The 27,241-nt window shown below is 43.8% G+C and overlaps 1 protein-coding gene across 1 annotated transcript in view; it reads right to left on the reverse strand.

Annotated features, from left to right (window-relative positions):
* Positions 1 to 1,004: 1,004 nt before the first annotated feature.
* The window catches only part of MERTK (MER proto-oncogene, tyrosine kinase), a 113,554-nt gene continuing 87,317 nt past the window's right edge, over positions 1,005 to 27,241 (reverse strand). The window contains exons 11-19 of the mRNA XM_032352766.1: positions 26,301 to 26,386; positions 24,811 to 24,906; positions 23,989 to 24,069; positions 20,149 to 20,241; positions 18,541 to 18,659; positions 11,083 to 11,192; positions 9,207 to 9,366; positions 8,417 to 8,553; positions 1,005 to 2,584 (exon numbers count right to left, since the gene is read on the reverse strand). Coding sequence (XP_032208657.1) covers positions 2,086 to 2,584; positions 8,417 to 8,553; positions 9,207 to 9,366; positions 11,083 to 11,192; positions 18,541 to 18,659; positions 20,149 to 20,241; positions 23,989 to 24,069; positions 24,811 to 24,906; positions 26,301 to 26,386 — 1,381 coding nt within the window. The 3' untranslated portion in view covers positions 1,005 to 2,085. The remainder of the gene's footprint in view (positions 2,585 to 8,416; positions 8,554 to 9,206; positions 9,367 to 11,082; positions 11,193 to 18,540; positions 18,660 to 20,148; positions 20,242 to 23,988; positions 24,070 to 24,810; positions 24,907 to 26,300; positions 26,387 to 27,241) is intronic.

Raw genomic sequence — 27,241 nt, forward strand, 5'->3', positions numbered from 1 at the left:
ATAAATCACAAAGTATATTAACTTAGGTATTTCATGTTAAATTTACATGAAACTTCCAAATAACAGTTTTTCAATTTGTTTATTTATCTTATGCATGTGAGCATACCTTACTACAATGGTTTTTTGCTTGAACTAGCCACTCAGTTCCCAATCCAGGATTTAATGATGAACTATTTTTTTTTTTTTTTCAGATTTTTATTTGTTTATTTAAAAGAGAGAGAGAGAGAGAGTCGATGAGAGAGGGAACATATGCACGGGGAGTAGGAGAGGGGGAAGCAGGCTTCCCACTGAGCAGGGAGCCCGATGCAGGGCTCGATCCCAGGACCCTGGGATCATGACCTGAGCTGAAGGCAGACGCTTATCGACTGAACCACCCAGGTGCCCTGAACTATTCATATTCTTGATAGTCACCATCAATAAAAAATTTTGCACAAGTAGGTGATATAAAATATTTTGTTGATTTTTTCAACAACCGTTCCAAAATTTCTAACAGCAGAAATTATCTATTATCTTTATAGGTTTTAAAAACCTTTTTTTTGTTTTTTGCTTGTTCACTGATAAAATGTAATGCTAGCTTTTTCTACAATGCAGATCCTTTTCAAGCCCTCAGAACTTTCTTGTATGGAGCATTTCACAGCAACAGTGAAACATGCTCCTGCTGGAGTCTGGGGCTTCTGGGTTGTCAGCCAAGACCAGGACCCAGGCTGTGGGGGCCACCCCTCTGGGCCCAGCACCCACACAGATCCTCACAGGCTGTGGCGACTTGGGTGAGGCTGCTCCCAAGTGGGCAGCAACAGGCCCGAGGGATCAATGCTCACACTGCCATCAGTCTATTGCCTTCACCAGGAGAGTAAGTTAGGGTCTCCCTGCCTCAGCCTGCCCATCTGTGAAGTGGAGAGAACAGTAGGTACCTGCTGGGAGTGTTATTACGATGAAATGAGTGCTTTGTGTGGCCACACAGTAAGTGCTACCTATGTGTTTATTAGATACAATTGAAAGGTCCCTAGATGTGGCCCACAGCACATTCAGTGTCTCCAGCCTCGGATTCCTGGCCCATTCGTGAAGATGGCATCGGTGGCCATGGTAGTGTAGTACAGATTAAATAGGGCAGTTCACGTAAAGTGCTTGAAACACAGCAAGTGCTCCAGGAACACTGGCTGCCAAGACACAGCGGAGCCTGGATGTGAACTCAAGAGGCGCCGAGTTCCAAGCCGGGGTGGACCCTGTCCATGGCCCACATCTACCTCCTGCAAATTGCGACTCTCCAACAGAAAAGCGCTCCACCTGTATGACTCTCTTCGAACAAGTTATTTTAAATCTTTCCATCCAGAGTGTTCTCTTCCATTCCATATTTATTGCTCTTCATCTTTGTGGACTCTGGAGTGGTTTTTCCATATCCTGAGAGAACAATGCCAAGATTGGTCAAAGGGACTGCATAGAGGGCCAGGCATTAAAGGGAATTCCTTTTGCAAAGACACAGAGGCTGCTGGTCAGTAACCGCTCTTTTTCCAAGTAAGTACGACACATCCTTCCTCGTTCATATTTTATTAAGAAGTCCTATCAAAGAATTAATCAGTTATAAAACTTTAAATATTAAATAAATCATTCTTAGCAAATAGGTGATTCGTGTAAGAATATCAGATTTTTCATAAGACCAGAAGCAAAGTCAAATATATCATTTCATTTTACCAATTATTTTTAACACTTAATGGTCATAAAAAAGAAAAGGACTTTAAAAAAATAACACTGACTCTGTGCTAATGTTAACACCAGGGAACAGCTGTAGAGATGAGGCTGTTAAAGTGTAAATTTTAGATCTGCAAGGGAAGCAACATGAAATAAGTCATCTTTTATTAAAATAGATCTTTTCTCTTTCCAGCATATACATATATATGTACCTTCTCTTTAAATAAATATATATTATATATTTTTCACGATGACTTACTTGACAACATTCACCCGGTGCTTTAGGACCAAGGCATTCAGTTGGGAAAGGAAGACAGATTCCAAAAACATGGAGTGTACAGGGATTCTCCCAAAGCAGAAGAAGAATTGCCTTGAGTTGGGAATGTCTCTCGGCTCTCCTCATATGAGGACTTCTGAGTCTTCTGAGGAGTTGTCGGCAAATAAAAGTCCATCTGGTGATGGGCTCCCCAAGGGCAGTGTGCTGGATTGGGACCAGGAGACTCCATTTTTCACAAGTCTGTCCCCTGGCAGAACACAGTTCTTTTCCGGGGCGGCAGAAGCCAGATCTCCCCATTCCTCATTGCCCCCGTTCAGGATGTACCTTTCCTCCTGAGGTCTGTTCTCATGAACTTCTGCCGTCACGATGCTGACAGCCGCACTGGGAGTACAAGAACCAATAATAGAGTCAAGATCAATATTCATGTCTAGCTGAGCAAGGGCGGGGCCCTCTCCAGGGTCCTCACAGTTCTCGGGAAACTGTGTGTTGATGTAAATGACATCAGCTTTGTCCTGAACTTCAGGCAAACTTTCCAAGAGCTTTTCTAACTGCAGCCTCAACATGGAAAAGGTAGGTCGGTCCAAGGGCTCAGCTCTCCAGCAAGAATGCATTATTTCATACCTACAAGCATACAGAAGCGTGAGTTATTTCCCGGTCCAGCACCCGGAGCCCCGAGTGCAGTCCACACCTTGTTTTCACCTATTCTTTGATTCCGTCACATTTTAATCCACACTAATTCTACTTCTGGTAAATTTCTGTGGTTTGCTCATGGCATAATATTTGTTCAGTTTTATAAATGTCCCATGGGTATGTAATAAGTGATTCTCTGGCCCCAGGAATACAGAACTTATGTGGCAATTATATCTAATGTCGTGAAACAGGATTATTTCAGGTCCTCCCTTCATGCTAGAGGTTGGCAAACCAGACAGCCCACAGGCCAAGTCCAGCCCATTGTCTGTTTTGTAAATAAAGTTTTATTGGAACACAGCTACATATTGTCTACAGCTGCTTCTGCTATCATGGCAGAGTCAAGTAGTTGTTACAGAACCACATGGGCTGCAAAACCAAAAATATGTATTATTTGGCACTTTATAGAGAAAGTATGCTGACCCCAGTTCTATACCATCAAAATGGGACTACAGCCAGGAGAGCTGTGTTAGCTGGGCCCTGGGGCAGGGGATAAAGTGGTGAAGGATGTCTACCTCACAGGGCTGGGCGTTTTGTGTGTGTCACCAAACTGCGACTTCTCAACAGCCCTGTCATTGATATACTGCAGTGAAAATGAGAGCAGACTCTGGGATGTTATAGATGCCACCACTGCTGTGTGGACGGTAGGGGAACCAGCCTCTGACTGGACAACTCCTACTCCCAGGAGCTCATGGCCCCTCTGTACAGACAGTTGGCTTCTTCATTCCCAGTGTCTGATAGAATTAAGAATTATGAGCACAACTGGGTGCCTGGGTGGCTCAGTGGGTTAAAGCCTCTGCCTTCAGCTCAGGTCATGATCTCAGGGTCCTGGGATCGAGCCCCGCATCGGGCTCTCTGTTCAGCAGGGAGCCTGCTTCCTCCTCTCTCTGTCTGCCTTTCTGCCTACTTGTGATCTCTGTCTATCAAATAAATAAATAAAATCTTAAAAAAAAAAAAAAGGAATTATGAGCACAATAAAACAGAGATGGCCAAATTAGGAACTACTGGCCAGAGATGAAGAGTGAGTTACACCATCATTTCATTTTGATTCTGTCCTGTTTTCAGAAATTGATATTCGTGCCCCTGGATATGAAAACAACCCAAATTAAAATCATCTGACACATGGAGTAGATGCGATCTTATGAACATAAATATGCAATTCTTGTATTTACACTGAACATGTGATGTAGATCCTTTGCCTTATTTTTATTTATTTATTTATTTAAAGATTTTATTTATTTATTTGACAGAGATCACAAGTAGGCAGAGAGGCAGGCAGAGGGAGAGGGGGAAGCAGGCTGCCCGATGAGCAGAGAGCCTAATGCGGGGCTCAATCCCAGGACCTTGAGATAATGACCTGAGCCGAAGGCAGAGGCTTAAACCACTGAGCCACCCAGTGGCTCCTTCTTTGGCTAAAGAATAAAGCCCCTGCTTTGGCTAATTCTACTACCATGTGGTCCTTCACACATGGGCAGATCTCATCTATGGAGGTATCTAACAATATCTTTTCACTTGTTTACTTTTGCAGCCTCTAACAATACTTGAGGATGCTTCTGGGAGGTGGAGATCTGCAAAGCACTATGCCTACAAAGGGGCCGGCCATGAAAACAGGACACTGAGGCATAGTCACCCGGCTAAGAACCCTGATTTTCACCTGGATATCAGGCTTCACCGTGCTTTGGCCTCTCTCTGTCTTTATAAAACTTCAGTAGATGGCTACTTAGACTTGACAAACAGTTTTTGTTTCCATTTTCAAGGTTTTTGTGGTATAAATCAATTTGCATGACTCCCCCCTCCCCCAACAAAGCCTTGACTGTTGGCATTCGGAGATGAGCTTTGAGGCATTCTGTCCTTAGAGACACATTCTCCTTTCCATTACTTCATCAAGGGGCTGTGTTATCTAACTTACTTTCTTGTTTCCTGATCTTAGGAGAAAGCATTTGAATAATCTATCACTTTTTTCATGTAGCAAAGTAGCAATATCATTTTGAAACTTATTAATTGTGAAGATTTTAATTATTTGAGAGATAGCTAGCAAGAGAGACAGCACAAGTGGGGTGAGGGGCAGAGGGAGAAGCAGACTTCCCACTGAGCAGGAAGCCCAATGTGGGGCTTGATCATGGGACCCTGGGATCATGACATAAGCCGAAGGCAGACACTTAACCGACTGAGCCATCCAGACACCCTGAAACTTACTTGTAGTGCTTTGTGAAGTACTTAAAAATAGAACATGGGGGCACCTCGGTGTCTCGGTCATTAAGCATCTGCCTTCAGCTCAGGTCAAGATCCCAAGGTCCTGGGATCAAGCCCGGCATCAGGCTCCCTGCTCAGTGAGGAGCCTGCCTCTCCCTCTCCTACTCTTCCTGCCTGTGTTCCCTCTCTCGCTGTGTCTCTCTCTGTCAAATAAATATAAAATTAAAAAAAAAAACAAAAACAGAAAAAAACACGGCTTTTACAGATGGGGGAGCATCTATATCATCTAAGCTGCTCCCCACAAAGGGCAATGCCACAGTAGTGGACCAAGGAGAGGAGCAAGAGGGCCTGGAAAGTAATGGGGGGCTGTGAGCTTTAGTAATTTCAGCTTATGGGTGGGAAAAAACCCAATAGGTTTGGTAGCTGCCTTTGTAAATGGTCATTTTTGTTTTTCTGTTAAGATTTTATAAAAGAGAGAATCCAATCTTATCAGCTGCCAGGGGCTGAAGGCAGGAGAGGGGGAGCATCTCATGGGTATAGATTTTCAGTTTCATAAGATGAATAGAGTCCTGGAGATGGAGGGTAGCGACTGTTGGGTAACAAAGTGAAAGCACTTAATGCTCCTGAACCTCACATTTACAAGCGGTTGCGTTACATCTCTTTTACCACTATCTTTTTTTTTTTTTTTTAAAGATTTTATTTATTTATTTGACAGACAGAGATCACAGGCAGGCAGAGAGAGAGAAGGAAGCAGGCTCCCTGCTGAGCAGAGAGCCTGATGTGGGGCTTGATCCCAGGACCCTGGGATCATGACCTGAGCCTAAGGCAGAGGCTTTAACCCACTGAGCCACCCAGGAGCCCCCTCTTTTACCACTATTTTAAAAAAGAATTTTAAAAGATGCTATCATACGCAAGTACAAAATTTATAAATGGATGAATTCACCCATATCTGTCAGGCACCTGCTTTGTCCCTGGCAAAGGAGAGTCTAACATCATGTTCTTAGCCCTTCAGCCCCTCTGCCTGCCATGGGTCAGATGCCAGTGGTTTTGGGTTTTGCCTTATGGGCAATCCGGAGTACGTTTGGGGCATCCATGATCAGACTAATTTCAGAAAGATCACTTTTGGTTGCCACCCAAAGGATGTGTTAGGAGCCTGGGGGTAAGGAGAAAAATGAGATGGGAGACAGAAGGGCCTGCATTATTCCATGGGAAACAACAGTGGCCTGACCCGTTCATCACTCACATACACTGTGAGGTCACTGTGCCACTGTTTCCATATATGTGATGAGGAAGCAGAAGTCAATGGAAGTCAATGGCCCCAGGCCCGTCCAGGCCTGGGATTCCATGGTTTGAGGGTCCCATGGGTGGGAATGGAGGGGAGGGGGACTCTGAAGGACATCTGCTGGCGGATAGGACTCAGCAGGATCAAGGAACAAGGTGGTTCCCTGGGGTCACACTGGACAATGAGGGCAATCAACACAAGTGCCGGGAACCATAGTGGCTGGGGTAGGTGGGGAGTCCTGAGGGCTGCAGCCAGGATGCCCTGAACTCAGCTAAGGAAACGTCCCACATAGGTGACAGAGGCATCACACAGTGTGGCCTCTTGGGCAATGGGGAGCAGGGCACAGAGCGTTCTCTGCTCTTTACATTGTCATAGTGCTTAGAGTTGAGTTTAAAGAGAGCAAGGGGCAACTCAATACAGGAATGAACTCATCTCGACTAAGTTTAGACAGCAGACACGGAGGGGGAAGCTCAGAAGTATCTGTCTCATTTTTTAAAAGAAAATGCACAGATATGTAAACAGAGGCCTCTTTGGGATACACTGTTCTCCAACATCCAGATTTGAGGAGAGATGTAGGAAGAGTGTCTGGTTCCCCAGAGCCCCTGTAAGCCTGTAATGTGGGGACCACAGACCCGTCTGCTTTGCCTGATTTCCGCAACACACAGCATCTATGTTGCTCTCACCTAAAACTTCTCACTGACTCAGCATTCCCTGCTTGGCTCTATGTGAAATGTCTCAAAACCAGCGTGTGACACAGCTCAGACCTCACTAAAACCCCAGATAATCGCCAAATGCCAACTTCTGGAGCACAAGAAAAGCCAAGAAAGAGACGGCAACAAAACTCTTCATTCAATATTGTTTGGCTGTAACAGCTTCCTCATTATCACACGCAAACATGTCATTGATGCGGTCCCTTTAAAAACGACCATAAAACCCCAAATTTAATCTAATTAGGATTTTACGATATTTTTAAGGACTTAGGTTTTCTGTGTCAGTTCTTCATGTTATGTATTTACAACCACAATAACCACCACCAAACAGGGTGAGGCTCTGGTCAATGAAGTTTTCCTTCTGCTTGGCTTGGACAGGATCTGTGAGGCCTGAATGCACACTGACCTAGGTCTTCTCACCCGTGTGCAGAAGCAGGGCCAGAGAGAGAGAGAGAGAGAGAGAGAGAGAGAGTGTGTGTGTGTGTGTGTGTGTGTGTGTGTAGAGGGGTGTCCCCACGTGTTTCCTCACACCACAGACCCATCTTGGGGTTCCATGACAGCCACGCAGTCCACGATCCTAAAACGTTCTTGTTAACTATGCTGAAAATGCCCTTTCCAAGCCCAAGTCTCCCGTGATTTCCATCAAGAAGATTCAAATCACCAAGCTAGAGGCCAGTGCCATGAGAAAATTATTTTTTTAACATCAGCAAGGTATTTGGACGACATCTATCTGGAAGGATGCTACTAAACCCTGGTACCATTGTGTGACGTTCCCGCGAGCTGAGCATTCTACCCGTTCTCTTTTTTAACTTTTCTTCCCAATCCCTTTCTGAATACATGACTCTACTTTTTTGTGTGTGCCTAATAATGAGGCACAGAGAGGTCCAGTCAGTCGTGATGGCCACACATGCGGCTGGCTGGGAGGCAGCGGCCTGTCTGATTGCAAGTCCTGGACCTCTTCCCGTAATGCCTGCCCCCAAGAGGGCCTGTGGCGACAGGTGTCCCTGTGGTCCAGCACACTTGGAGCTGGCGGCTCTCATGCCTGGCTGAACACCTGGTCGGTCTCCCAGGGAGGATTTTAACGCATACGTTTCTAGGCCCGCTTTGGACCAACAGAGTGACAGTCTCCACACAGGGCTGAGGAATCACGCTGTTAGAGTATCTCCCTAGCAATTCTGAGGACTGGGCTGACCTTAGTCACTGGCATAGACTTCCAGACTTCCTAACTGAGGATATCATAGTGATTGGTTTGTCTGAAGTGTTGTATAGAAAAGGAACCATAGGGGTAAGAGGACAGATATTCGTTCAAGACCCTCACGTGCAAGAGAGTCAACCTGTTTGTCTATAGGGTTAGTCCCTAGAGGGGCTTACAGAACATCAGGGCACGTGCCAGCTTGCTGGAGATGTGCACACACCAGCTCCCACACCAAGAAAGGCTCATGGCCTGGGACATCTACGTGCCACCCTCTGCACACACCCATCTGGCTAAGCGTGAGCCTTCCTGCTGAGCGGCCGCACCTCCCCAGGTCTGCGCAGCCGGCCCCATGCAGAGCGCCCGGCAACACGGAGAAGCTCACTCACAGTTCATCCAGGCAGTCCTCGGGCTGCTTCAGCCTGTGGCCGTGGAGAAGATAGTCGTACATTTCGTGGTTCTGGACTCCTGGGTAGGGAGTCATTCCTCGCGTTGCTATCTCCCACATGGTCACGCCAAATGCCCACTGAGAACAAAGCAACAGCAAGTTAGGACGCAAGGCTTTTCTGAAAGGCTGAATGGCCTTTTTCATGTAGAAAGGGCATTTCCTTAAAGCCCGAGGATGGTGCACAAAGCTGACAATTATGCCTGAGACATGCTGCTTTCCCAGCACTGCAGTAACGCGAGGGTCAGAGAGCCACACTTCCCTGGTTGTACCAAGGCTGCTCTGGGAAATCTGGCAAAGGCGGAGAGCCCTCTCTCCGCATGTCAGTGCTCTGTGTAATGCTCTGTTCCCCTGCTGTGGGTACGTGTCTTTGGCTCCCAATCTCTGGGTAAGGGTTTAATTACACAGAATCTTTGATACAGAGCTACTGGGCGAACTCATTTTTCATGTTAATATCTTAGGTGTGGGAAATAAGTCACTACATTGCAGGAAAAAAAAGATCGGAATAAATTAAAGGCCTATGCAAAACAGATCTTCTGAATGTCAAGCAACGTCATCAGAATATAGTTTTCTACCTGATTTAAGGAATCTAGCACTAAACAAAAGGTGTGCACATGCTCCCAATCCTCAGTTTATCAGAGAGTAACACGTCTTACGACACCAGCTCAAGTCAATTCCTCCTGCGCGCCGTCATCTCTGCAATGTGGGGCTCCGAATTAAAGCCCCGCACGTACCACGTCACTTTTACTCGTGTACACTCGGTCCGCAAGACTCTCTATGGCGATCCACTTCACAGGCATCTTAGCGATGCGGCCTTGGCGGTAGTAATCACCACTGTAAATCTTTTTAGAGAGGCCGAAGTCCGCGACACAGACGGTCATATCATCTCGTAACCTGCAGAGGACAAGTTCACGTCCTCAGTGACATTTAGAGGCAAAGCCTAAACCACGGGTCTGCATCAGATGCAGCTGAAACCATTCTTGGTAAGTGACCGAAAGAGATCCCAACGGCCTGTGAGGGTCCTGCTTTGGGACCGATGGCAGAGCAAATGACAGGGAGTTATAACCTTGCACCTTGTGGTCCGTGTGGGGACCTGGAGCAACAAGGGCACCTGTGCACAGAGAGGAGAGCCACCTGGAGTGAAGGGATGCTTCAAGGGAGGAGAAAGAGCAGCGGCCCAAATCCAGGGCCCTCCAGGGGACTCAGCGAATGCCCAGCAGCCTTCCTGCCTGGTGTCTGCAAGCAGCACTGGCTCCTGCCAGTTTGGGGGAGGTGAGGAAGTACAAGGTATGAGAGGGGGACCCTGGACTTCCCGTTACAATAGCCAGGGGGTACTTGAGGAATTAAGCGGAAAATGAAAGGGATACAATTGCATTTATAGCCCAGGCTGTTAAAGCAGATCCTAGACAAGAAGAAGGAGAGAGGAGGAGAAATGAGTGGTCTGGAGGTAGGATGACTGCTTTGTGCCTGTCTGCCACTGGCTTTTAAAACCACAAAGTCCCCCATCCTGGGAAATCCCTCAGTCCCAGGCGAAGTGGACAACTGGTCACCCTACCTGATGGGAAAAATACGAAGGAAAATATTCAGGGCAAAGAGAGGTGCCCTTTTCATGATTCTCCCTCCATGGTATAAAAATCACTTAAATAAACAAATAAGAGGTGCCTGGGTGGCTCAGTCGGCTAAGTGTCTGCCTTTGGCTCAGGTCATGATCCTGGGGTCTTGGGATCAGATCCACATCGGGTTCCCAGCTCAGGGGGAAGCCTGCTTCTCTTTCCCTCTCTGTCCCTCCCCCTGCTTATGCACTCTCTCTGTGTCAAATAAAATAGTAAAATCTTAAAAAAAAAAAACAAAACAAACCACCACCACCACCACCACAACAAAAAAAACCCACGAACAAGCAAACAAGACCCTTCTGGGTCTTAAAAATGTGGGACGAGTGGGAGGGGACTGGTGGGAGGCTAGGTAAGGAGTTGGGGGCCAGACGCTATGGTCACATCTCCAACCAAGAAAAACAGTAACAATAATACATTTAAAGAATACTCTGTCTTCCTGGAATAACTAAACTTAAAAATCGAGAAACAGTTATTGTTTTTGAAGACTTAGAGCAGATAATGATGGTCCTACCGGAGCGGAATGGAGAGAGGGGTAAGCCTGAGGTCAGAATTCTTGTGTAAGTCCTTGTCTCTCTGATGCAAGAGGAAAGCCTCCATGTAGTTTCACAGCACATGTTCACAAGGCAGGATCTCGAAGCCTGACAGACAAAACCCTTACGATTTTCCTTACTGCCTCCATGAGTAGCTGGCTTACATATAATTCTGGGTCCAAAGCGAGCCAATGGCAAAAGGGAAGGATCACAAAGGTCACAGTCCAAGCAGAGAGGGTGAAAAAGTCACAGGAGAACATTCTGGAAACCAACCAGACTTGCAGAGGCAGACGTTGTGAAAAGACCCAGTCATACATTAGAGCCAGAGAAATCCCATCTCCAGAGCTAGCCAAACCTGCCTCTCTCCCATGTTTTAATAGCAACAGGCCAGCCCCTCTTCCTACCCAGCCCCCCAATTATCTCACACGATGAGGTCTAGCCCTCCTGGGTTGGACCAGGACTCTTACATGCAATTTCGAGCAGCTAAATCCCGATGCAGAAAATTTCTGTTGCTCAGATACTCCATTCCCTGGGCGATGTCCACCATGAACTTCAGTAGTGTCTGCAGCGGAATATGCTGGGGAGAGGAGAAGCAAGAAGACAAAATATGTTTTAAAAGTTAAACTTGTGGAGAGTTATTGCCACCTGAGGAGAGAAAGAGAGTTTTTGTGTTTGTTTGTTTAGTGTTTGTATTTCTCAAAGCAAACAAGCCTTTCACTTCCATATCACTCACCTCACAAGTAAGTTTTTAAAAAAGGAATAAAAACAAAAACAAACCACAAAATTTTTGGCAAATTTCACATTCTCCCTGTCTTTAAAAAATATTGATGGTGAGTATTTCTTTTTCCAAGTTACGAGGTCAAATGGGATCCTTTGTGTCCTTCAGAGTGGCAGGGGGACACAACACCTGTGCCAGGAAAAGAGAGGCAGGCTGCCTTCAGTGGGGGACAGACAAAAAGCCTGCTCAGCCCACTCCAGTCATACAAGCGTATGCAATCATCTTACTTTGAGACACTTGCAAAGGTTAAGTTTCTTTCAGACAGAAATTAGGACCATCTTTGTCTCTTATCACAGGACCAAAGGACCACAAGGAGAGGTATTCAGGGATTTTGTTTTTGTTTCTCTAGAGTCCTCTGGGGAGTGTCAAGTCTACGCTGTACAGATCAATCCAGAAGGCTCGGTGAGAGAACCTGTCCTGTCAGGACTGAAGATGAAGGTGATGACTGAGGAAGACCTCTGTGTAGTAACTAAACATTTTAGCACAAGGGCCGCGAGGAAGAGGGTTTACCACAAGTTCCTGGCAGTCATGAATGGGTCCATCCATAACAAACTCTCTTCAGGGCATTGGATTTGTCATGGCTTATTCTGTATGGAACATGAGTTTTCAAAGTGGTGTTCACGAAGACGCTGAATTTTTGAAGATTTATATTTCCCACCCAAGATATGTTAATTACATCCTGTCTATATATAGCCAAATGCTTTAATTATCCTTTACCTTTATATACTAGAGTTGTTAAAAACAAGTAAAGAAAAAAATGTAAACAAATCAGGCAGGAAATTCTTATGCTTTTCTTCTGTATAATTGAGGCATTTGAGTTTCCAGATGATAGTTTCCAGGAAAGGATTTGGGTGCTTAAGAATATGAAGTCCTGCTGGCATCATGAGTGTAGCACATATTAGGTACTAATCATTTGTGTTATTTTTCCCTAGAACATTTATGTTATTCTTGCAGACTGGGACCAAAAGTAATTTAAAAAGTAACTGTATGGTAGAACTAAGCAATGAATTCAATAAGGTTCCAGGATATAAGATTGAGATACAAAAATTAGTTGTATTTGTATACAATAGCAATGATCGATCTGAAAATAAAATTAAGAAAATAATTTCATCCAAAAAGAATTCAAAATAAAATACTTAAGAATAAATTTAACAGAAGAGATACAAAACATACTCTGACAATGATGAAACATTGACATTAAAGTAGATGGAATAAATGGAAAGATATCCTATGTTCATGGATCAGAAGACTTAATATTTTTATGATAGCAACACTTCCCAAATTGATCTACAGATTAAATATAAGCCCTATCAGAATTCCAGCTGGCTTCATTGTAGAAATTGACAAACTGATCCTAAAATTCATATGAAAATTCAAGCACTCAGAATATCCAGAACAAGCTTGCGTAAGAAGACTAAAGTTGGAAGCCTCACATTTACTGATTTCAAAATAAGAAAGCAATGATATGGGGGGAGGGGGTTTGGGAGAAGGGGGTGGGATTATGGACATTGGGGAGGGTATGTGCTTTGGTGAGTGCTGTGAAGTGTGTAAACCTGATGATTCACAGACCTGTACCCCTGGGGATAAAAACATATGTTTATAAAAAATAAAAAATTTTTAAAAAAATGAAATAAATCTAACCACCATAAAAAAAAAAAAAAGCAATGATAATCAAGATAACATGGTACTAGCATAAGGACAGACTCACAGATTAATGAAACAGAATTAAGAGTATAGAAATAAACCCACAAATCAATGTCAAATGACTTCGAACAGAGTGCCAAGATCATTCAGTGGATGAAAGAACTGGACAAGAGTGGGATATGCAAGAGAATGAAACTGGACCCCAACCTGAACTCATACAAAATTAACTCAAAATGGATCAAAGACCTAATGTAAGAGCTCAAGTATAAAATTCTTAGAATTATTCATAAAAGCCAAAAAATGGAAACAACCCGAAGTCCATTAACAGATAAACAGACAAACGAAACATAATATAGCTAGACAATGGAGTATTATTTGGTCTCAAAAAGTACTGATAGAAGCTACAGCGTGGATGAACCCTGAAAACATGCTCTGGGAAGGAAGCCAGATATGAAAGACCACAGACTATGATTCCATTGACCTGAAATATCTGAAATAGGTAACTAGAGAGAGACGGAAAGCAGGTTGCTGCTTCACCTGAGGGTTTCTGGAGGGGAGGTGGGTGGGGGGATGGGGTAAGTGGGGGAGGGGCATTAAGGAGGGCGCATGATGTGATGAGTACTGGGTGTCACCTAAGACTGAGGAATCAATGACCTCTGAAACTAATAAAACACCATATGCTAACTAACTAAATTTAAATAAAATAAAATAAAAATTTTTTAAAAAGGTTGCTTAGAGCTGGGAACAAGGTGGGGAGGGGAGATAGGGATGTGATTGCAAAAGAGTATGGGACTCTGTTAGGTGATGAAAATGTCCTACAATTATGCTACACAACTTGAGCATACCAAACACCTCTGAGTTGTACACTTTAAATGGCAGAAATGTAGGGTGTTTGAATTCTATCTCAGTAAAGGTGTTATTCAAAAAAAAAAAAAAAAAAAAAAAAAAGAACTGTTCCAGGAGAAGAGAGGGAGAGGGAAGGGGAAAGAGCAGACTTCTCTTTTTGTCTCTGGAGGCTGGTGGGTGATGACGTCAGGCCTGGAGGAGCTGCCCCCATCAGACACGGGGAGGGGCAGTTACAGCTGAAAAAGCAGAAAGGTCGAACAGTTGTGGACACAAGGTGATGTTGTTGAGGCAGAGCTGTCCTACCTCTGGGCTTCACTGTGTGAGATCCCTCTGCTCCTGCTAGCGTGAACCAAGTTATGTAAATGTGCTCCCCCTGCAGCGCTGGGGTGCTGGGCCCTATGTGCCGCTCCATCTTCCATGGGAATAGTACATCTGGAGGTGTGCAGGGCAGACAGGAGACGGCAGGACAGGACAGGACCCCAGTTCTCATAGGGGTGGACACACCAAAGGGAGCAAGGGCATCAAGCAGAGATACAAGCAACCTGCTCTAGAACCTCAGCAAAGGGATGAACGCTCATGGAAAAATTTAAAAAATATTCTACACTGTCACTGTGACTATCCCCCAAAGAGGCGTAGGAGTAAAATGGCAAATTAAGAGGAAGTACACAGCCACGATCAGAATGAGCGAAGACCTAGTGATCTGAGAGCACACATGTGTTTTAGGAAAAGGAGGCTGTCTCATGTGTCAAAAGCAAAGAGGCAGAGAGAATGGGGGGTGATAAAGCAGGAAAGATAAGCTGGGATCTATAGCAGATCATATGGCTTCCTTTGTGTGTAATATAAAGCCCAACTCAAATGCTCCAATGAAGCTACAGTATTCAAGACCATGTGGGAGGGGCGAAGAATGGGCACACAATTTAACAGTACAGAATAGAGAACTCAGAAATAGACCCACACTAACACAGCCAATTCATTTCTGACAAAGATGCGAAAGCAATCAATTCCATAGATTAACGATAGTCTTTTCACAAATGATACTGGTCATCTATATGAAAAATAAAAGCAAACCTTAAGCTAAATGTCATACCTTAGATAAAAATTAATTTAAAAAGGATCATAGACTTAAATGTAATACATAAAATCACAAAGTTTTTAGAAGATAACATAGGAGAAAAATTTTTTATCTGGGTTTAGGCAAAGAGTTCTTAAACATGACAGCAAAAACATGATTCATCAGCAAAAGTTAAATATTTTTATTCACATTAAGAGAATACGAAGACACACACAAAAAAGAGATAATACAAAGATAAGATACCAACTAGGAGAATAATCTTTGCAAATTGCATATCCAAGAAAGGTACTGTATCTAGAATATATAAAGAGCTCTGAAAACTCAACAATAAGAAAAACAACAACCCAATCAAAAAATAAACAAAAGACATTAACAGACACCAAAGAGGATATAAAAATGGCATATAAACACAAGACAGGATGCTGAACATCCTTAATCATTACAAAAATGTAAATAAAAGCCACCACGAGATATCACTACCCATCTATCAGAGCAGCTAATAACCAAATTAAACCAAACCCCAAAACTACTGATAATACCAAGCGCTAACAAGAATGCAAAGCAAATGATCTCTCATACACTGCTGGTGGGAATGTAAAAGTATAGCCACTCTGGAAAATCTAGAAGTTTCTTTTAAAATTAAACATACCCTTTCCTAGTATGACCTAGTATCTCACCTTTGGACTTTTTACCCTAGAGAAAAAAGAAGTTATGTTCACTCAAAAACCTGTACATGATTTTTTTTTTAGCAACTTCGTTCATCCTTGCCCCCAACTGGGAACAACCCACGTGTGACTCAATAGGTGAATGGATAAGCAAACTGGTCTATGCACTAGGAGATACGCAGCAATCAAACAAGGAATGAACTACTGATCTCACTAACTTTAATGGATCTCGAAGGCATAATGCTGAGTGAAAGGAGCAAAAAATTACAAACTGTATGATTCCATTCTCAAAAACATTCTCAAAAAGACAAAACTATAGTCATGGAGAACAGATCAGTGGTTACCAGGAGTCCACCATGGGGGCAGAGCATGACTACCAAGATGTCACAGGAGGAGGTGTTTTTGGGTGATGAAACTGTTCTGGATCTCAACTGTGATGACAGACCCGTGAATCCATTTATGTGTTAACACTCAACAGAACTATATACCAGAAAGGGCGAAAGAGTAACACTGTATGATAATTTAAAAAGGATTTTTATAAAGATTATAAATGGTCCCTATCTCTTCCACAATGACTCAGGAAAAAAGTTCAGTAAGAGGCTACTCTATTTCCAAAGAGGCCATATGAGAGAGGAGGGCTGAATGTCACAAGTGAAAACAGACGACTGTTGGCCATCAAATAGCCCTGAATGTGAGCCTGGATATTTTTACTGTAGAATTTACTCTTATGCAACATGAAATTCCCATGCCTCCAACAATTATTAGAAAAATCCCACCACATACCAGAAAACTGAATGGGAGTAAAATTGCTCATCAATGTGAAACGAAATCCATTCAAGGGGATGGCGTGTAGCCATTCACAGCCAACTGTCTGGAGGCTGCTCTGCCAGGGAGGGGTGCACACTGGGATGGGGCCATCAGAGAAGAGCCGAAAGCAGGGGCTCTGCAACCCAGGCGCCAGTCCTGCCTCCATCATTGCCCGATCTGTGCGTCAGTTTCCTCACCTGAGACTCTATTACTAGTAAGGACCTCCTGTGGTTGCTAGGCCATTACTGCAACACTATACGCAAAACAAAGCCTCTGCAAAGCGCTGGAGAAGAGTCAGCCCCGTGGATGGCCTGCGGGGAGGCACGTACCTCCTGAGCACCAGCCTGTGAATCACGGAGGCATGGAATGAACAGCTGGGCTAGGAATGGCCGAAGATGCCAATGACTGGATAAGATGTTGCCGATTGTAGTTTTGTTTTGTTTTGTTTGTTTTTCCTTTTCCAGGCTTCTTATTATGTTACATCTTTCTTACGGTGGAAAAAAGGAAGAAAGGGTGCCTGGGTGGCTCAGTTGGTTAAGTGACTGCCTTCGGTGCAGGTCACCATTCTAGAGTCCCAGGATCGAGTCCCGCATCGGGCTCCCTGCTTGGCAGGGAGTCTGTTTTTCCCTCTGACCCTCTCTCCTCTCATGCTCTCTTTCTCTCATTCACTCTTTCAAATAAATAAATGAATAAAATCTTTAAAAACATAAAAACAGGGGCACCTGGGTGGCTCAGTGGACTAAGCCTCTGCCTTCGGCTCAGGTCATGATCTCAGGGTCCTGGGATCAAGCCCCGCGTCAGGCTCTCTGCTCAGGGGGGAGCCTGCTTCCTCCTCTCTCTCTGCCTGCTTCTCTGCCTACTTGTGATCTCTCTCTCTGTCAAATAAATAAATAAAATCTTTAATAAAATAAAATAAAATAAAAATAATAAAAAATAATAAAAACAAAAGAAAAAGAAAAAAAAGGGAAGAGAAATACTGTCATGCTGAGTCCCCTATTTTGGATTAGGCCCTTCACCACTTCGGAGAAGCCTCAGTGATTTTATAATAGTTCTGAGATGTGGCTATAATTTCCTAACTCTGGCTAGTGAGTGTGTGGGTGGAAGACTTAAAGAAGTCATGAGGAAGAGAACAAAAATCTGAGCATGAGACCAAGGGGAAGTGAAAGAAGAAAGATGACTTATACCTCCCTGGGAGTAATAAAACAAGTAAAAGAAAAAGAAAAGAAAAGCAAGGAATGACCTTTCACATCCATAACACACAGCGTCAGCAGGACATAGGAAAGAAAGTTCCAGAGTGTTTACCCTAAACTGGGTCTCAAGGTTTTGTGTTTGTTTTTCAAGTGCCTTGCCAAATTCAATAAATGGCTGTTCTTGCAGATTTGTCTATCTCCTGGGATAATGACTTTCCTCATTATGCCCTGCAGTTGGGATGAGGACTTTCTCTCCTTTCTCGGGGGCCCTGGTCGGTCACCTGTGTGGGACCTGTGGCCACATGCCGGTGGATATGGTGCCTCAGTCTAAGCTCCATATTCTGTCACGTTCCCCTGTGCTGGGGGATTCAGACAGTGTTTGCCTTGTGGAGTGACAGCCCCTCTTAGGGGGAGGGTTGAAGGAAAGCGTGCCAGTCTGCTGATTCATGACAGGCTTTCTGATCCGGAGGATGGAGGGGCTCTTGATAATCCAAAAGGTGGACGGGGTACATTCATGCTCAGTGTCCAGAAAAACAGCTCAGTGCAACTTCCTCTGGGAATGAAACGGATCCTGCTTCTAGTGATTTCAGAGTGAACGAGCTGGAAAGAGGAGACTTCAAAAGAAAGAGGCTGCTCTGTCAGCATGTGGGGCCCACCAGGCTCCACAGCGATAAGGCTGGAGCCATGAGAATGAGCGCCCAGCTGGCTTCATCCCCCCATAAAGTGGGAATTGTAAGACCTATGCGCAGGCCTGCTGTGAGGACAAAAACCACATTTCAGCCCCAGGATGCATAGTGAGCGCTGAACAGAGGCCACACGTCCTCTCTCTCGCTCCTTTATTTTCAGGGTTAGCTGCTGAGGTTTCCCAGGCCTTGTCACAGAAGCCTGGGGGCTGTTCAGAGGCAAGACGACTGGGTAATTACCTTGGGTCCTGTCTCCAGTCGGGAATAGAGTAAATATGTGTGCAGATCCCCATACTTCATGAAGGGTAAAATCACCATGGGCTTTGGGATGCCCTGAGAGCTCATTTCTATACATACACCTGAAATTAAAACCAGAGAAAGTTACAAAGAGCTCTTTGTTACCAGTAACCAGAAAAGCACTGCAGGAGCACAGGCCAAATTGAAACCATGTGCTCTCAAGGTAACAGTTAAAAATAAAATAAACATGAGGCGCCTCGGTGGCTCAGCCGGGTAAGCCTCTGACTCTTGATCTCGGTTCAGGTCTTGATCTCAGGGTCATAAGTTCAAGCCTGTGTTGGGGTCCATGCTGGGCATAGGGCCTCCTTAAAAAATTAACAAATGAACAAAATAAAATAAAGTAAAAACCCATAAATCACAAACAAGTTGTATTAGAATGTGGAACACATGCTGGGTCCACTTCTTGGTAATTTTTTTTTTCTTTCAGATTAGTAACAATCTTTGCATGAGAGGTCTCAAAAATTAATCAGTTAAGAAGCATAGTCATCTAGACACCTGTGGAGTTTTTGTTACACTGAGCCTAAGTGAGGGGTGACTGCGAAAGAATTCAAGGGCAAACTAGTTTCCTGGGATAGTTAATACCCGGTCAGGTGAAAAAGCCTGGGGCCATCAAATGCTCAAAACTATAAAAAGAATTTTGAGGGCCAGGAGGTAAAATTCACATGTCTAAGTTTTAACAGTTATACGCAGCAAACACCACTTATCCCTAAAAGTTGGAACTAGGGCCTGTCGCCTGCTGGCAGGCTGGTAAAGCTCTCCCACATCATGGCCCATCATCACAAAGCACGATGGTTCTCAGTCTGCAAAAACCAATAGCTACAAAGGAATAACAGTGGTTTCTTTGAAATGATTTGGTATCCAAGCATTATTTTTCATATCTCTCTGCAGCTTCGATCGTAATAAAACTTTGAAAGTTCCCCCAAAGAATTGAGCACGTATCCAGACACAGGAGAGAAAAAAAAAGAAGTCAGCGGAATATTCAATTATTTTTAGGTCGCTGTTCTGTCTCGGGATTGTAGCACTGATACAGCAAAGTCTTGATAGCTACAGGGCCACAAAACCAAATTCTATTAAATTGTGTCCCGTGACGCTGGCAGTATTAGATCCCAGCAAACCATACTTGAAAATACGTTAATAAATTGTTTCTCAAAGATTGATCGATGGAATTTGTCTACTTTGACAGCTTTATCCTACTGGTATTTGATTAATGGATAACTTTAAATCAATATAAATTATAACATAGTTTAACATAAGCTTTTGTCTTGCCTTGGAGTAAAGTGGGGGCCCCTGTTTTCACCCACAGTCACCTAGACCTCTGTGGACACTAAACGTTCCTGAGCCCTTGGGGTGTCCAAGACATACAAGCCCATTTTTGTCATCAGCCTCAGAAAATATAATTGTAAGAAGCCTTTGGGGTGAAAAACTCAATGTTATCAATTACTGTGGTGGTCATACAAAGTATAAACTTATCTGCCCCAGAGACTTTTCCTTTGGCATGGAGTGGATTAGCCAAGCCCCGCTGGCCCCTAGTCCCACATTTCTCTGAGGTACCTAGGAGTCGGATGACGTTGGGGTGGCTGAAGTCTTTCATGCACGCGGCCTCACTGAGGAACTCCTCAATCTCTCGCTGAGAAAAGTTGTCCACTAGGAGAGAGGATGGAAAATGGTAGACACCGATCATTTACTCAGTGAAGGGGAAGGAGGTAAGGGCAATTTTGTTCTATAAAACCAAAATCAGGAAAAGGCAAAACTACAGTAACGATAAACAGATGAGCGGTTGTCAGGCATGGATGGCTGGGCAGGCACAGACAGAGGGACACAGGAGAATGTAGGGCAGGGAAACTTCTGCATGATACTGTAATGGTGCACACAGGACACTGTGTTTGTCAAAACCCAGAATGTTCGATACAAGGTGAAAGCTAATATAACCTATGGACCTCAGTTAATAATGTATCACATGGGTTACAGATATTCAATTGTAAAAAATGCCCCACAGGGATGCAAGATGTTACTGTAGGGAAGATTGTGAAGGGAGAAGGGCAGATGGCAACTCTGTATTTTCTGCCCAATTTTTCTAGAAACCTAAAACTGCTCTAAAAATTAAAGTATATTTGTTAAGACAAAAACAAAACAAAACAAAACAAAAAACCCAACAGGGGACGCCTGGGTGGCTCGCTGGGTTAAGCGTCTGCCTTTAGCTCAGGTCATGATCTCAGGGTCCTGGGATTGAGTCCTGCATTGGGCTCCCAGCTTGGTAGGAAGCCTGCTTCCTGCTCTCTCTCTCTGCCTGCCTCTCTGCCTGCTTGTGATCTCTCTGTCAAATAAATAAATAAAATCTTAAAAAAAGCCAACAACCCTGAAAGTCAAATGCAACTGATCTGTTGCAATTATTTTTGCCGTAAAGAAAGCCAGAATACGCGTTTCTCTCTATCTTGCAAGGCTAATTGCTCAATCATGCCTTGGGAACTGGATATGCTGTCCTAACTTCCATGCCACACCATTTTGGGATTAAACCAACTCGAGAGAGACATCTTGAATTCTATATTATGTTAGGTGAAACAAGTCAGTCACAAGAGTGTAAGTACTGTGTGATTCCACTTTTATGAGGTAATTAGAGAGGTCAAATTCATAGAGACAGAAAGGGGGATGGTGGTAGCCCAGGGCAAGTAGGGGCAGAGGAGATGGGAAGTTGTCTGATGCCTATGGAGTTTCAGTTTTGCAAGATGAAAAAATTTGGGGGGTGGATGGGGGAGGGGATGGTTGCACAACAGTGTGAATGAACTCAATGCCACTGAATTACGCTCTTAAAAATGGTTAGGATTGGGGTGACTGGGTGGCTCAGTCATTGGGCGGCTCCCTTTGGTTCAGGTCATGATCCCAGGGTCCTGGGATCAAGCCCCGTACTGGACTCCCTGCTCACAGGGAGTCCGCTTCTCTCTTTCCTGATCCTCCTGCTGGTGTTCTCTCTCTCTCTCTCTCTTAAATAAATAAAATCTTTAAAAAAGAAAATGGTTAGGATGGTACATTTTATGTGATGTGTATTTTAAAAACAAAGAAATGAGAAAAACAAAGAAAAAACAAACATAAAGCCAGGCATACCTTAGGGAATTTGCTATAACACTAAGTCTAGACTAAAATCATACATGCGTTTCTCTAGCATAGGGTCTGGACATTCTATGGGCTTTGTATACATTAATCTTTTTCTTCTAAAATTAAGGCAAATTTAAGAAAAGAAAAAAAAATTATAGAGATCTGCAAAATGTCTGCTACCTTTGCCCTCACCTATTACCTTTGCTAAGACAATGAGGTGGGTGGAACAGAAAGCATAGGGTACACCTGCAAACGCCACCCATCCCACTCCTCCCCAAGGGACCAACATTCCCGGCAAACGTGGGAGCCTGGGACGCAGAGGCCAGAGACTGTTCTTTCCATCTTTGGTAATTAGCACAGATGTAATTCTTATGCAAGTAATTAAATCAGTCAAAGAGCATAGCCAAGGCCAGAGGAAACAGGTTCCAGGCCTAGCCCCTTTTACAAGGTCCCCTACACCTTCCACTGGTAAATGGGGACAATGGAGAGAGCCTTCACATGGATCAGGTTCAAATAAAAACGCAAGGGGCAGGAACGGAGCTGAATGTGGCTCAGCCCCCTGACTTGGCCCTGTGCTGGGTTCAGCTCCAAGGACCACTCTAACTTCAAGCGTCTGGGTTTTCAGAGGGTAACACTTGAATCTACTTCTGAGTTGTACTGATTTCTTCTTCCTGTCTTCCTGATGAAAGGTAAGAATGACTGCAACGTCCTTTGGCACTTATTCCATAAGTATTGGCCACTCTTCTAGACATAAAAGGTTTTGGAAAGCAGAAAGCACTAGTCCAGTGACTTACTGGTTATTAGCGTTCCTTTTTGTCCCTGAAATTAAAACTTCAGCCTCCAGTTCTGGTTAAAAAGTCAAGCTACATGCTTATAATCTAATTTGTGTTTTAAGGCCCAGGAGACAGTGAATTTAAATTTTAGGAAGGAACCGATTTTACTCCTTGATCCAAAATAATATTGAATGGATACAGGAGGTGAACGAGGAAGTAGTGTTAAAGACATTAACAAACGGAGCACCAAATAGTGTCTCTCCATCTGAGTCGTGAGGACAACTGTGGGCAAAATGCCCCAAAATCACAGTCTATTTTGTGGGTGCTCAGCTGGACACCTGAAGAATAAAACACAATCCTGCCTCCCCAGGCCCTAGAAATGCCCTTCTCGGGAAAGGGCACGAGGGCAATCTTCATATTCAGCCATTGCAGCCTGGTCAACGTGCGGTGATGAAAACGTCCAGCACAACCTTCTCCCCTTCAAGCCATCTGACTTCGACAAGTCACGACGTCTCTGAGCCTCGTTTCGAGATCGGCATCTGCACAAATTCTGGAGTGCCCTAACTAGCATCTGTCTTTCCTTTTGTCAATGCCGTAATTCATTCTCCTCCACACTGCCACCAAAGTGAACTTTCTAGAATGTGATCTGCTTTTGTTCATTTGCTTAAGATTCTTACTGGTGTTCTGGTACTCGTAGGATAAAAGCAGATTCTTTGTGACAAGTTACAGGGCCCTTTCTGCAGGCTGCAGGCTCTTGTCCCAGCTTGTTTGGACGTTCCAGCTTGGGATCACTGCTCTTCATATACCCTTGACCCATAAATATCTATCCTCCCTCTGGGAAATGTCCCTTCAAGGCAGCCCACAACTTCCTGAGGACTGTGCAACCATCCTCAAGTGAGGAAGTGGTCCCACCGAGCTGGCCGGATCAACCAGACCCACCCCTGGGGTCAGAGGCTGCCACCAGATCAGCTTTGTCTTGGAAATCCATGCTTTATTTTATTTATTTATTTATTTATTTAAAGATTTTATTTATTTATTTGACAGACAGAGATCACAAGTAGGCAGAGAGAGAGAGAGAGAGAGAGGAGGAAGTAGACTTCCTGCTGAGTAGAGAGCCCGATGCAGGGCTTGATCCCAGGACCCTGGGATCATGACCTGAGCCGAAGGCAGAAGCTTTAACCCACTGAGCCACCCAGGTGCCCTGAAATCCATGCTTTATTTTGGAGTCCTTCGCTCTACTAGGTGAGAGAGGGAGGAAGGGGGAGATAGAGAGAGAACAGGACAGAGAGGAAGGCGTGGTGTAAGTAACAAACATAATTTCTTTGAGTATAAAGTATATACCATGAAGATATGAAGAGCTCCTGACGGTCACTTTCTCTCTGTGACCACACAGTGTTCTGGATGGCCTCCGGACCCATCAGTGACTGAGAGCATGACACACGAACCCCCTCACTGGCCTTACAAAACACCAGGTTACTGCCCCAACTGCCTACACCGGCAGGAAGGTGTTTCATCAGCGGTAACTCACACTTCATGGTCTTCACAGCCACTTTCAGAGAGGTCCCATCTTGCTGCTTAAGATTTCCTTCCATCACAGACCCGAACTCTCCTGTGAAGTAAGACGACATCTATACAGATTGTGGAGAATCTTCCTGGACCACAGAAATGCTACAGTTCTCCCGCTGCTGTTTTTACGTGACCGGAGAGTGACCCATATGCGGTAGCCGGGCAGAGCCCAATGGGGTCACCCACACTCGCAAACCAGGGACACAGGCCATGCACAAGCTTGTCACAAGCTGCTTGTGACTCCTGCTTGTCACAAGCCTGCTTGGCTCAGGCTCGGCTCAGCCCGTCATTTTATTAAGCATTATAACTGATCCAATACACTTAGAGAACAACGTAGAAAACGTTACTGACATTTATAAAGTAGAAATTCTTAATACCATGATCATTCATCCTAGTATCAGTTTGACAAACAACGTATTTTCACTTTTGTTCCTATTTAACTAATTAGGAAAGTGCCCAAGACAGTAAACTTAAGAACCAGAGGTATTTAGAGTAAAGAGGAAACTGACCAATGAATTGCACGCTTTTTCAATGAAGGAAGGGAATTAATATTTTTCAAGGCCCTACTGTCTGTGCAAGGCACCATAGAGGTCCTTTTCATATGCCTAATCTGAGTTTCAAAAACCACTATTCACTTTTTCATTTTAATAAATTATAAAATAGAACTATCTGCATTATAAGTTAAAGTCACAAAATGGTGCTTTACATAATAAATATATATATATAAATACTGTAAATGGCTTATCCTCTTACCTCACATTTTAAAAAGAAATTAACTGCTTACCTTCGCCCAGGATTTTTCCCAGAATTAGCAGATTCCTGTCAATCACAACATCTTCTAGTTTATTTTGCAGTTCCTCGCTGACTCCCAAGCTATGCACTATAGAGGAGGGACAGAGTCTGTATTAAGAATTGTCAGTGTATTCCCTTTCATTTGAACATTATTAAAATGATACATACAGCCCTTTGAAGGAGTTAAACATGTTCTTCATTTTGTACGCATGGCTCTCCCCACAAAAAGCCTATAATAAAGCATCACCCTTAATTCTGTTATGATTAAAGTGAGGAAAATGAATTCTTCAGGGCAAGATTAATTCTGAAGGATTATAAAAATCAGAACCATGTTTCTCTTCCCACCATGCAGTATCAGCAGCCAGAAATCAGATTCGTGAGGGTATGGCGGGAGGGGGGGGTGTGCCCTTGATTTAAAGGAGAAAGGAAGATAGTAGGTACTTTCTAGTGGAGTATTTGCTATTTTATCCCTAACAACAGCATTCAAAAGAGCCATTGGCGTACCTCCCCTGTCCAATGCCAGGGAAAGAGGCCCAGCAGCCATAAGAAACACTGAGAGAACAAGCTACCGTTCTACCTATGGGATATGGAACCTCATTATAATGATGTAACAAGTACTAAACTGAGTACTTGCGGGAAAGTGGAGAGTAAGATCTTCTACGATAAGGTATCAACATGCAGCACTGACAATAGGTGTTACTAATAAGATGAATTAAACAATTCAATAACATTGGCAAATGACTCAGTGTGTGCCACAGTTAAGAAAAGTAAAAAAATAAAATAAATAAAATAAAAATTAAAAATATTCTTCCTTGAACAAGTTCCTATTTCAGAGCCCCTTTTTCTATCCTACTTATATATTTGTTTTATTGTTTTTGCTTTTGGCATGCATCCAGAAGCTCGAATTAGATAATATTTGCACCTACTTTCTACACTGTTTCTTAATTATTCAAGAACGCAGCTGTCCATTTATTCTCACTCTTCAAACTAGAAGGCTCCACTGCGATGCAGCAAAACTCAAACCATGATTGTTATGAAGTATGTTGGCAAAGGGCAGAGTAAAGGTAAATTAACTGCTTGGCAAATTCTTCTCTGAGTGGGTTGCCACAGAAAAGCGAGAAATAAGCTTAGATATCATGTCAATTGCTTTGCTGTTTTCTTTAAAGCCCTGACCTCTGACCACATCTTCTCCAATCACTGTAGTGAGTTCCTGTTTGTGGTGTTAGGAGTCTTTAAACCCGGCCACTTTACCACAGGGCCCACTCGAAAGTTCCAGTAAACTGGCCAACAGTGGCGCACATGGCGACGACGTCTGACTAGCTACTGCCGGTTTCTGGTTTCTGAAGACCTTTTGCATGTTAAAAATATCCATTCTTCGACTCCTTTGGCTTTTGTTAGAGATCTACTGATGAATTCATTGTTCTTTCTTTGCTCTCAACTACTTTAACTTTTGCCAGAAAAGGGAAATGGATGTTAACTTACAGGTGAGTTCGATGGCTCGCCGACAGAAGGATTTCTTTGCTATATAACTGACGACTAATTCTGAATCTTCCTCTGCAAAGGCGTTCCTGGGTGAACAGAAATGAAGACATCCCATATTGTAAGAAAAGGGCTCCCAGGACAGGGGCTGGTTTGACAAGGATGTCATCAAGCCACTGCCTGTTCAAAATGCCTCTATGACAAAGACATTTCCCACTGGGAGAAAGAGGTTTCTTCCCATAGCTCTATTTCAGGTCTGTTTAGCAAAATCAAAACAACTCTGTCCAAGTACCATCAACAACACAGAACAAGTGAGGAGCTCCCAATGGCCCAAGCTGTAACTGTCTGAGCAACAACATAAAGTAGTATTGGATTATAATTCAAAGTATAAAATGAATACCCCAAGTCCATGCTGGTATGTTTGTGACTGAATACATAAATGAGGTGTAGAGACAAACCTCTGCAGAAGAATTCCAAATATTTTACGGAGATACTCTGCCCTTTAGAGGTGGAGGAAGCGTAACTCCTCATCCTGGTAAGCGTGAGCTATGCACGTTGACTTATTTCCAAAGAATATAGTAAGGAAAGGAAGAAAAATAACCATGTTTCATTTAAGTGACAGAATTAATGTTAGAACACAAGCATCTTGTCTTCTAGGGCAGTGCCTTCCTCTCTCTATGCCAGGCTCCTTGTCACCATAGGGCTTTTGCATGTGCTGCTGTTTCTGGTTGTAACAATCCTTCCCTTTTCTTTCACCGAATAACTCCTGTTCTTTCTTCATATTTTAGTTCAGGGATCACCTCTGCAGGGAGGTCTTTTCTGACTTTCTTAATGCAGCCAAATTCTCCCATTATACACTCTTACATATCCCTTTATATGATTTAACACAGTTGTCATTTTATATTTACTTGTGTGATTACTGCTTGATTCTCCATCAGCTGTGA

Source organism: Mustela erminea, chromosome 7, assembly GCF_009829155.1.
Source record: "Mustela erminea isolate mMusErm1 chromosome 7, mMusErm1.Pri, whole genome shotgun sequence".
NCBI lineage: Eukaryota > Metazoa > Chordata > Mammalia > Carnivora > Mustelidae > Mustela > Mustela erminea.